Source organism: Scophthalmus maximus, chromosome 17, assembly GCF_022379125.1.
Source record: "Scophthalmus maximus strain ysfricsl-2021 chromosome 17, ASM2237912v1, whole genome shotgun sequence".
Taxonomy (NCBI): Eukaryota; Metazoa; Chordata; class Actinopteri; order Pleuronectiformes; family Scophthalmidae; genus Scophthalmus; species Scophthalmus maximus.
The window spans coordinates 7327063-7338920 of NC_061531.1; the positions used below are offsets into that span (position 1 = coordinate 7327063).

Genomic DNA, 11858 nt, shown 5'->3' on the forward strand with positions numbered 1-11858 from the left:
CAGCAGTCTTCTTTTTTTTCTCTCCCTTTTCTCACATGCTCTTCCTTTCTCCCATATATATATTCTTCTCAAAGTGCACAGACGCTGCAGAAGTAAATCAATAAAGCAGCAGAATTGGTGTACCTATTTCCTGGGAACATCATTTGTAACTTCACATGACTGTCAGTTGATTGAAAAGTCATGCGTCTGCAGCAGTCTGCTGGTCAGGCGGCCTCCATTATCCTCCTCCCGGTTTGTTTGTTTGTTGGAAAGAGGCTCCACTCAGATAGACATCTACGTGCTCATTGTAAAGTATAATCAGACCGGGAACAAATACTCTTTGTGTTAGGGACGAAGTTACATTCTGAACATACTTAGAAGAGTCTCTCAAATAGAATGAAAAAAGATCATGAGCTTCAATTCAGTGAAGCAAATGTGAAGTTTACTGTACAGGTCAGGTACAGTTGATTTATGATGTGGAAAGATGTGAATACAACAAACTGCAGACATTTAAACTTCAAATGTCAATGTATTTCTAATTCAGAATACAGTTAATATATATATTTGTTTTAAACAATAATAGTCATTTCTAAAGTTTGAGCACCCTTCAACTTGCACTGACAGCTTCATTTGTTATAGGAATTGTAAGGGAAGTCAAGAGCTGACAATAGAATCTGTTTGCTGAGGACATTACCAGAGTTGATAAATCCTCCTCAGATTCAAGATGTTAATAAACTTATTAATACCACGGGCTTCTTTGGCACTGACTGACGATCTGAAAATGAAGCTTCTTGACATCTGCAAAGCAGGAGGGGCTATAATGGTGATAGAAAATGCTTCCAGCATGAAATGTAAAATGTCAGTAAGGGAAACTGTGGGGGGAAACCTTGCAGGTTTATCTGCTGGGCAGAGCAAAACCCCCATGTGACTGCAAAAGATCAGCAGGAAGGTTAAGTTGACACAGGAATGGTGGAGCAACCATTGACTAGCCATATGTTTGCATGTCATTAAAGAAGAAATATGAAGTTACATTAATATCTGGAGACAGGCTCATTTTTTAATGCCTGTATTTACAGTTTCCCTTCAAAAATAAATGTGCTTAAACTTTACTGCAGTTGATGATGCTGTAGCATTAAGTGCCCAACATAGTGAATCTCCCAGATAATGTAAGAAAAAGCCCTCACCACACATCGACGCCCAGATGTAATCACACAGCAGTAGTGACATTTTTAAGACTCTTTATTCAGAGTTTGAGAATACAGGTAGTCTGGTTACACTATACTACACACATTTTTTACTTTAAAAAGACATATTGGTGTCACTGAGGTCCAGATATATGGGAAATACATACAAGAAAAAAAGCACACAAGTTGATATATTAAAAGGAAATTGTATTTCTCTAAACATGACAAAACGTCTCTATATTTAATACCAGTGTTAGATATTTAAGAGGAGATATTCTGGCAAACATAATTTTCATGTGTTGACAGAACTCACAATATACTGATACACATTTGCATTAAAAATAAAAATCAATCACTTTTTCAATGATCCACTTCCTGTTACAGTCTGTCATACTTGGGTCCAACCACTAGGGGTCGGGACTGAGACCTTTTGTCATCCTGGCCTGGCGGACCTCCACCATCAGCTCTTTGAGGTACTCAATCTCCCGGGCCATGGATTCAGCCTTCTCCGTCAGCTCAATATTCTTCCTCTCTAGAAGTGAATACTCTGAAGTAAGCGATTCATGCTCGACCCTCTTCTTCTGCCTGTAACGTGTTGCAGCCGTCTTATTCTGCTCCATCTTCTTCAGTTTCTTCTCCTTTGGCGCCTTCAAAACTATCCTTTCATCACCACCTGCGCCCCGGGGGGACTTGACTTTGACACTGGTGGAACAGGGGGAGGGTGGATTGGCTGTGTAATTGGGCTCGGGGTATGGTCTGCTTCGAGAGGACATTTGTGGAGGCGAGGCTGGGGGGGAGGCAGCAGGGGACAACAGAATGGCGTCTGGTGTGGTGGTTACAGTAGTGGAGGTGATCCCAACCTCATTTTTGGGAGCCAGCACGAGGACAATACGGGAGAATACGAACCTTGGGATCTGAGGGACCACAGCAGCCAACACTGGCTTTATTTCACTCTCTGAGACATCCACTTCACTGCCCAGGTCCAGGGTGTAGACTGGGGAGGAGGGAGATTCAACCAAGGGGGAGGATGGGTCAGGAGAAGAGGGCTCCGATTTGATTTCAAGCTCCTCTTGTGGCTCTGGGACACACAGGGGAGGGGAGGGGGCCTCCTGCTCATCAATATAGGACTCTGAGTCATTCACCATAATGACTGAAGCATCTTCACAGGGCGTGGGGCAGGAAGTGGGAGGAATACTTGGAAGAGAAGGAGAGGCAAGACTCGAGAGCACGGGCGTTGAGAGAGAGGGCCCTGGGAGGGAGTCAAGCTCCATTGGGCAATCTAGGGAGGCCAGGAGGTCTTCTGTAGAGCTGGGGGACTCTTCAGTAGGACCACAGGATCCAATCAGAGATTCCAGGTCAAACCCCAAACTCAAATCAACCCTCTCCGTCATCCAGTCCAGGTCACCAAGCATGTCCTCTGTGGAAGCAAATGAGGCACTCTATTACTCAGGTTGGCTACGATAACAGATGCTGTTCTAGATGTAGACCAATATGACGTTAAATGTGTTCAAAAGTTACATTCAGTTTAAAGAAACATTACCTTTCCCGTCATCTGAGACCATTTGGCTACATCTCAGCTGATCAGGGTAGTCCAACCAGGGGAGGGAGAGCAGGTCAGGCTCGTTCCCAGCTTTGTCCCCACGGAGGAGGACGGCCGGTGGCGAGGGAGGAGGAGAGTAGAAGGGAGGAGGAGAGGAGGAAGAAGACAGTGACGAGGAGGTGAGGGGCGAAACCGGTGAAGTGTCCCCCTGCAGTGAGGTCCCCCCTCCTTCCTGATGTTCTTCTTGGTCAGGGTGAAAGAAAAGGGATTCCAAGGCATCAGCCATGGGAGAGGAAGGCGCCCAGAGAAGGGCCTCCATGTCTTCCAGGCCAAACTGTGAGTTTGTCATCATCGTGGTCATAGTGGCTGTTGTTGGTCACAAATGGGGCACGTGACGATGCTAGGAGAGCGTCGAATTCTATTGTGCTGTCGGATGCAGCAGAGCTGAGGGTTTCCACAAAGGACCTGAGGGGGGGGAGACAAAACAAAGACATTTGTGGTGAAAATATGATAAACACTGATAATGTAGAAATGTATTATAGTTAATGAAATGCAATTGAATGCAGTGATTCTGATCTTGTGAGACAAACCCCCTCCCATGTTGGCACAACACTGCCCCCATGCCTGCAGTGCACCTGCTGCCCGTCACGTGTCTCCACCCAGCTGCCCGTCTCATGACTCTGACGTCAGTCTGTCCGTAAACCGGGTCACGGCGTCACTTCCTCCCTCCCCTCCCGCACTAAAAACAGCCACACTTCTTGTTCTCGTTCCGCCATTTTGACACAGAGGCGACACGACCCATTTTCTGACCGCCACGTTGGCACCAAGTCAGTCGTCACGACAAACCTCTTACTTAAACTCGAATCTAAAAATGTCACAGGCGGCCCTGGACGACGCCATTAGAGCCGAGAGAACACAATGTAACGTTACATGTTCATTTCGAGCGTTACGTCATCCAAATAGCCAACCCTTCTTTTTTTTTTCTTCAATATCCACTAGAAGTTGTTATATAACCAACTAGTGGACCGCCCAGTATAAGTCAAACTAACGGTAAAACTAGTTTTAACAGAAATGTGATGACGTCAAAGTGACGGTCTCGTGTTAATGACAGGCCGCCGGCAGAGTCGCGCGGCGAAGCGATCGCCGACGAAATGGAAAGAAATATATACTCACGACATGTTTGCTGAATTAAGAAGTAACTCAGTGCACTGGCTGGATGCACTGTTTGGTTGGCTGCTGCTGGGTCGCGGCACACTTTCACATTGCCATTTCGGCAAACAGAGCGATGTCCGACAATGGAGCTTGTTCTTCGTTTGTTGTTCTTCGGCGAGAGGGGAAAATGGCGCAGGCGGTAGTGTGGTGCAGCTATTGAGCTGGAGCGGCGGCGACCCGAGGTGTCCTTCCGCGGTGCTCAGGTTATCACTCCGCCAGGGCGTGCGTCATCCACATTCCTTTCTCCCGCTCCCTTTAAAGGAAGACAATGGGGTGTCAGGAGGGAGTATCTGGCACTATATAAAAATACTAATGCAATCAAATCAGTTTCGTTGCAAATCTTTCGCATATCTAAGACTCTAATCGCCACCAATGCCCCACCCCCCTACTATTTATTTATTTTTTTGTTTTTTTGTAATAAATAATTAATAATTCAAACAATTAAACTGGTATTTAAAGGGTTAAAATCCTGAAAATGATTGAATGTTTGGTAGTTTTGAGCGAATTTGAAGTTGTTTAAGTGATTTATGCAAAAAAAAGCGGAAAAAAATATTGATGTATGATGATTTAATAGCAGGGGTTTTTTGCCACGAAGGTGGCAAGGGGTTTTTGCAGAGGGTGCAAAATGCATCAATAGGGTATAAAACACATGTAAGAGTAAAAGACATTGGATTTCAAAAATGTTACTAAAAAGAAAAGTTCATGCCACAAGCTGTAACACAGCCAAAATTATAACCGAATCGAAAAAAAAAAAGTGGAAAAAATGTACAAAAATGCCCGAGGAGGGCATAAGAGTTAAAAAGCAATCACTATGGACTGAACTTGGCAAAGTCATGCGGTAGTGTTTCTTAATACAATATTTAGTTTTTATCTTATGACAGTTTATATTAATTCTGCTATGTAATATATCACAGTAATAACTGGCAGTCAAACTTAAGCCTTAAATACTGGCAATAAATCACACACTGGGTTTAACAATTGTAAATTTTTATTAAAATATATATGAGGCAAATAAGGAATTCAATTGCACAATTAAAAGATTGTAAAATCTCTCTCTCTTACACACACAAGCGCACACACACACACACACACACATACACACCAAGAGTTCCTCTGGTTCAACTAAACATTTCCCACATACGATTCAGGTACTGTAGTTGATCCAGCAGATTTCCAACCAGCAGGCGAACCCTTCCTGAAAACCTGCTCTTGTTTGACTTCTTCAGCTTCTGACCATCGTCCTCTGTGAAATACTGATCCAGCTCCTTGGCAAAAGCCAGAAGCAGTCCTTCAGATGGCAACCCACCCGGGTGCGCTGCCGAAGTCCTCCTTTCTTTGTTCATGTTGTTGCTGTACACAGACTGTGCCAGATGTGCCATCTTCAGTGCGTCCGGCTGGGCTCCTGCCCGATGCAGCCGGCCAATGTCGTGCCGCCGCAGCTCATTCATCCCCGAGAGGATGAAGTCCAGACAACGTTCCAGGTCAACAACTCCCGCCTTATATTCGTACACAAGTTTCTCAACTTTCATTTTATCCACACTCTTCTTGTTGGCCTTGGCAGTGTGGGCGCCCATACCCCCAGCAGATGCCACCATGCCAGCACCAACCGCTGTGGCAATCAGCGAGGCACCCATGGTGACAGGAGCCAAGGCGATGCCCAGCACTGCAGTCACCCCTCCCACGGCACCTGTGGTGCCTCCAGCAATGTTTATGGTTTTGGTCCTCTTCTTCATCTTGTCTAGGCTGTTGGAGATGGAGTTGAACTCCGTGATGACGTTCCGCAGGCTTTCATTGCGCTTCATCATGACAAGGTTGTAGAGGCGCAGGGCCTTGCTCACATTCATTGCTCTCTGGTTGAATGACCTTAATCGGGACAGTGATTGGATAGGCTTAACGAATATCAGCTTTGGTATCCAGCTCATGGAAATAAATGAATTAAACCCATCATCTTTTATTGTCACATGCAAGTTGTTACGGAAAAATCCATGATGTAAATTTTGAACTGTAGCCGTTCCACAATGTACATCTAATTTACATACTCTGAAACACTATTTCCTCTGAAATGATATACAATACACTGTATTTTCTGGAAATATTTTAAGATGAAACTAAAAGGATATAATTATGGAATTTATATGGTCCTATGATGTTACCTGATTTCCTCTTCTATACTGAGGCCATACAGCGATGGAGTCATGTAATCCGATTCTGTTGGAATGACAGCACAGAGATAAATTACATATTGATCCTTTGATAATTCATTTTATTAAGGGTATATTATTGATTCATTAATTCTGTTCATTTTTCTCTCAGAATAAATTGATATACATTGAGACGCTCACCAAAGTTTGCCAAAAAATGAAATTTGTACTCACTTGATACTCTTGTCAACCATCTCAACATCCCATTGATGTCCTGAGGAAAACAGATAATTTTCATGTCAAAAAACACTTTGTGGTAACCGAATACTCAATCAAATTGTGCTAAAATCTAAAATTTTTGTTTGCAGGGAGAAGAAGGCATGCAAGCTCCACTTCTATAAGAGAAGCCTTACGTCTGTGTCCCCTATGATCTGCTGATGTGAGGAGAATCTGCCTATCTGGTAGCGTAGTTCGGAACGAGGCATCGACCTCCTTTGTGTCTGGTGGTGTTTGATGGAAATCAATTAATGCTCAAGACAAAAAAATACAATGGCCTAAATCTACAGAAATATTTTGACCCAGCATGATGTAACTCTTTGTGTGTGTATCTGTGTGTCTGTGTGTGTAAAAAGTTGTGTAGTGTCTCTCCCACCATCTTGTCTTCATCCTCTGGCAGAACGTCCAGGTAGGGCCGATGCTCTATCTCACTGTACTCTGACTCCGGTAATGACCATGTTGAAGGCGGCGGTGGTGGTGGGTCGAATGAAGGAGGTGGTGGTCTGGTCTGTTATTGATGGAGATTTTTTTATTAAATCAACTCTACTGCACAAAGTTGTGATTTTCCATTACAGCTGTTTTGACACCTGTTCATACAGTTCATGAACATCATACCTGCGGAGGCGAGGTTTCACACTCTGAGGCAGAGCGGGGGAGGTAGGACTGACTGAGTCGAGGTGGAACTGCAGGTCTGTCTGTACTGTCTGTGGCCTAAAAATCAAACTCATTATTAGTATTTTGACTTCATTATGTATTGCATCATGTAAATAAATCTTATATTTGAGATAATAATAACAAAAGGTTTGATCAAAACTAAATAAAACAAAATCTTTATCATATCAACTCACAGAAAACATCATGTCAATAACACATGACTTTCAGACTTGCAATTTACCATTTCACCATAAGTCCCACAGAGGTCCATCTCTTCCACAGAGGAAGCTGGTGAGTCCGGAGTTTTTTGCATGGTGCTGATTGTGTATTGTTGAGACTCCTCAGTGTAGCTCTATGCAAAAAAATAAAAAATAAATACAAATTGAGATTTGATATTTAAATCTGGAAAAGGTGAGCTGTTGGCAAAGAAAAACAATTACTTTACCTTACACTGTTTCCCTTTCATAGACAGTGGTCTACCATAATAGATGGAGGGAAGAGGGGGGCGTTTGGGACAGGGAAGATTTGAATTTCTCTCAGTACAGACAGCTGGAGGCTACAGCAGGAGGGGAAATTAGAGGGAGAAAGTAAGAGTTAGGGTTAAGTTTCTCCAGGGACAAAATATATGTGTATCACATTGCATTGTGGGTTTAATTTCAATACATTTCAATAAATAATAAATTTGAACCAGAGTAAAACTGACTCGGGGATGAATACTCAGAGATTTTGACTTGTCATAGCAGGAAAAGCACGTGTCTATAATAACAATAGCTCCTTCTACCCTTTGTTCTATATGAAAGGTGTGAACACGGAAATGTGTGTTTGTGTGTGTGTGTGTGTGTGTGTGTGTGTATACGTGTGTGTGTTTGTGTGTGTGTGTGTGTGTGGACAGGGGGCGCATTTTTGTCTATGTATGCGTAAAAGGAAAAACTGACATTGCAAGAAAGACGCTGACGATGTGGTGATGCCATATTATGAGTATGCAGTGGACTGGAACGCGCTCGACTGAAATGACCACCATTAGTACGATTAATTCCACTTGTGCTTTTCCTGCTTTGACAAGTCAAAGGGTCTCTCAGTCAGAAAAATATCAAACTATTCTTTAAGATGAATAAATATTTGTAATAAATCTTGAAGCACTGAATTGGATATTTTAGACAATATCTGCCGGTCTTAACAATACAAGTGTTTAATTCTTTTAAGTTTTTAAATAGTCTGAAATTGAACTTACACATTTTTTCTACTTGGCACATAGGCATGTCGGTGTTCGTAATTAAAATGTTGTTGTTTTTATGACTGCAGGCAGTCAGGAAACATCAAACACTTACAAATGAAAAGTGGGTTTTGATATGACAGTTGATTATGCACAAATCAGGATTTCTACATTTACAGTTTTTCTTTTTTTTTCATGGCGTTTCAATCTGCAGCATCAGATCTGAAGCAAACACTGTCACTCCTGCTGACTATAGGATGCTCATCATTTACTAATGGGCAAGTGTCAGTTTTAGATAAATTTAGCAAAAGTAATTCTATTGTTTCATCATACTCTGGCTGTAGTGTAATCTTGAAATAGGTTCTAAATTGCATTCTATATGGTATTAAAATGTCTAAAAATGTTTGTGCATAAAGAGAAACAGTGCCAATTGTCATTTAGTACCAAAAACATCTGTCAAATAAATATTATGCAATATTATGACAACACAAGATGGATCAAGTGAATGAAGATTGTTACTTGGTTTCAAATATATCATATACCGTCACAGTTGGCTCAGTATTTGTACTCATGTATTGACTGACAGCAAACCCACACAAGCTGTCTCCATCGACATCTGGGGTGGGTTTGCTGGAGGTCAAACATTTGGCAATTGGTGGTCTAGGAGGCGGGCGAACAGGACGAGGCCTCTCTTCAGAATGTTCATCGTGCTCGGCGCTCTGATGACAAAAGAACACACAAAAAAACAATGCATTCTCGTTATTATGTGTTATTAAGAGTTTGTATTATCAGCCGTGTGTCAAAACTGCTCTACCCACCACTGTGTTGCTTGTGTTGCCAGTTTTATCTACAAACGCAATGGTGTTGCTGGTATTGCTCTGGGCTTTTGATAGTATTTTAGATCTGGGACGAGGCACAGGCTTGACTTTAACCTCGCACTGGCTTCCATCTGTGACAGCAGGCTGACAACAACAACAAAAATCAACATGTGAGTGGATCATCAACAGTGAATACACTTTTGAATGTCTCAATTTCCACTAAAGAGCTGATGACATGTAAACACTGGCAGAAAAACAAAAAAAATCCTTCAACAATTCATGCATACAGATGGACAGTCATTAACAGTAATCTGTCTTTGTTTAATTGGATGTTATTTTTGTTGTTGTTGTCATTTAATAATTTATTTTTACCGTTGCTGCATCCGGGTCTTCGTTGTCTTGCTGTGGGACCTCATAGGAGCTGGTGATGACAGACTTCGTCATTAAGCTTTTCCTCGGGGGTTTGGGTGGCTATAGGGTATTACAGAGACAAATTCAACTCTCTAATGTCTGAACTATTAGGATAAGAGCAAAGTCAAATATTCATCAGTTTTCCTTACAGTAACTACACGTTTACTCAGTGATTGTGCTGTCAGTCTCTTATGGTTACACAAATACATACAAAAAAAACATTCAATTAAACATACCAGAAACATTCAACTCATTATACTACCCCTCAAGTTATCACCACATATACCCTCCAAACTACATTTTTGACACAGGGGTCCTCTTCAAAACATGGCCCCAAGAGTAGAAATTACAGCAGAACCCACCTCATTGTGTTAGTTGCTGTGGTGCTTCAGCGGTGCATATTCCTAATCATTATTTTTATACACTGAAATCCCTACCAATCAATTGACAGACATGGAGCACAGGGCTTTTGGGGCCTGCTTTGTCCAGCACCGGTGACCATTTGTTTTAATTTTGTAAATTTTGGTCAAGTTCAATGCTGTTTGTCAAAAAGGGTTTTTCAAAGAAGACGTTTTAACACGTCTCAGAAGGAAAAACCCCAGGTGTATATAAAAAATTGAGTGGTGAGTAAACTTCAGGGACCTGGTGTTTCACTGTGACTTTTTGGGGACACCTGAATAAAACTGAGCCATAGCTGTCCCTGTGATGACATAGACATACGGATAGGAATCATTTTTTTTAAATAATATTTTTTACTGTTGATGCATCTGGGTCTTCGTAGACTGGCTGTGGGACGTCATAGGAACCGGTGATGACGGACTTCATCGTTAAGCTTTTCCTGGGGGGTTTGGGCGGCTAGAGGATTTGACAGAGACAAATTCAACTCTCTAATATCACAACTATTAGATATAAGAGCAAAGTCAAATGACAATCAATTTTTGTTATTGCACTTTACTTTTACATATTCTATGATTGTGTATAATATTGAACCTGTACACTGTCAGCCATATTCATAACTTGACATGTTGCACTAAATCACAACTGTCAAATAAATAGACAAGACTATAAACACTGAATACTGAAACATGCAAAATGATCAGATGCAAACACTGTTTATCAACAAAAGGGAGGAATTATTGAAATGCATTGATAAAACTCTACGAAAAAGCTGAGCTGAGATCCCTGAAAGGAAGGTTATCAGGTGAACAACTCTGGTCAAGCCACCTGCAGTGTGCTTAACCATAATGGCCGACATATTTCACTTGATATGAACGGCATTTACAACATGTGAAAGCTTTGTCGACTTGGTTTATGTTGTGGCCATTTTCATCAGTACAACCGCTGGACAGCTCTTTGATTTTAGGCATATTTAACAAACCATGTGCTGTGGAATTCATGTAGTCATATCACTGGTTTGTCCTGTTGTTGGGTGTAGGTGCTTTGCTTTCACAAGGTGTCACATATTGACATAATAATGTCAAGTTTTCCAGATATGACATCCAGTTCATTGTCGTCATCCATTCAGTGAATTGGTTGTACATAAAAATCACATGTGAGACATGACTCTATAGCATGGTTCTGAAACTTTGGTTTAGACTGGTGAAAGAGGAAATAAGAAGTATTAAAAGAAACAGGAACCTACTGGTGTGAGGGTTGTTTTTTTTTCATCATCAGCCTCAAGGCCCAACTCGTCCTTTCTAAAGCTTATATAATACATACATTTGACAATTTATACACAACAGAAAGGGATGTTTCTTACCATCATAATGCAGTGTAGAAGTCGTCGTTATCAGCCTTATTCATGTCACTAGTCCCTTCTATCTCTTCGATCGTGGCTCCGGTGTAAGATTTTGTTGTTTTTTTCTGTGCGTTTACTTGCCTGAACTCCTGTCAGGCCACAGATGCCATGGATGCCTACTCCTCCCTCACGCTCCCTCTCTTTTTTTCTATCTCATTCTCTGACATGCAGTCTGAATAGGCCTGAGGGGGTGTGTGATCTCTCTGCCAAGTAACAACACAGAGGAAGAAATGAATGGGTGGATTCCCTTTATGCGACTTTTACACAAACAGGTGAACACTCGCTATACATAAAAACAAAAGGTGAAGGGAAGGCTGAGATATGTCAACACTGCCATTCAGACATCTACACACTATACACACACATGCACGCACGCACACACACACACACAACCAAAAATGTCAAAGTCATTATCTGTTAGGAGAACTCTAACCTTCACCATGACCACCACATGCCAAACACCAACCTCGATGCTAAGCTAACAACAACAACCTAAAGTCTGATAGGTGTGTGTGCTTGCGTGCATGAGTGTGTGTCAGCTTCTTGTGCGCATACAGCATGTATATCAGACACTTTGTGTTTCCAGTGTAGAGGATTTTGTCGGAAACTCGTTCAACAGGCTGAGTGACTGA

The 11858-nt window shown here is 41.9% G+C and overlaps 2 protein-coding genes across 3 annotated transcripts; both read right to left on the minus strand.

Annotated features, from left to right (window-relative positions):
- Nucleotides 1–1200: 1200 nt before the first annotated feature.
- atf4b (activating transcription factor 4b) lies at nucleotides 1201–4064 on the minus strand. Its single transcript, XM_035615239.2, has 3 exons — nucleotides 3877–4064; nucleotides 2704–3168; nucleotides 1201–2580 (listed from the first exon to the last, which is right to left on the minus strand). The coding sequence occupies exons 2-3, from the start codon at nucleotides 3062–3064 to the stop codon at nucleotides 1571–1573; spliced, it is 1371 nt and encodes a 456-aa protein (XP_035471132.1). The 5' UTR covers nucleotides 3065–3168; nucleotides 3877–4064; the 3' UTR covers nucleotides 1201–1570.
- Nucleotides 4065–4885: 821 nt separating this feature from the next.
- On the minus strand, nucleotides 4886–11466 carry LOC118288766. 2 transcript variants are annotated; one of them, XM_035615234.2, is made up of 13 exons: nucleotides 11188–11466; nucleotides 10185–10283; nucleotides 9390–9438; nucleotides 9018–9161; nucleotides 8742–8918; nucleotides 7432–7542; nucleotides 7228–7338; nucleotides 6948–7043; nucleotides 6709–6840; nucleotides 6470–6556; nucleotides 6291–6330; nucleotides 6069–6123; nucleotides 4886–5778 (listed from the first exon to the last, which is right to left on the minus strand). In XM_035615234.2, exons 2-13 carry the CDS (start codon nucleotides 10226–10228, stop codon nucleotides 5034–5036), a joined length of 1791 nt encoding a protein of 596 aa, XP_035471127.1. In that variant the 5' UTR covers nucleotides 10229–10283; nucleotides 11188–11466; the 3' UTR covers nucleotides 4886–5033. The 2 variants fall into 2 exon arrangements, with proteins under 2 accessions (XP_035471127.1, XP_035471125.1); XM_035615232.2 differs by having other exon boundaries at nucleotides 9390–9488; nucleotides 11188–11464.
- Between the last annotated feature and the right edge of the window lie 392 nt (nucleotides 11467–11858).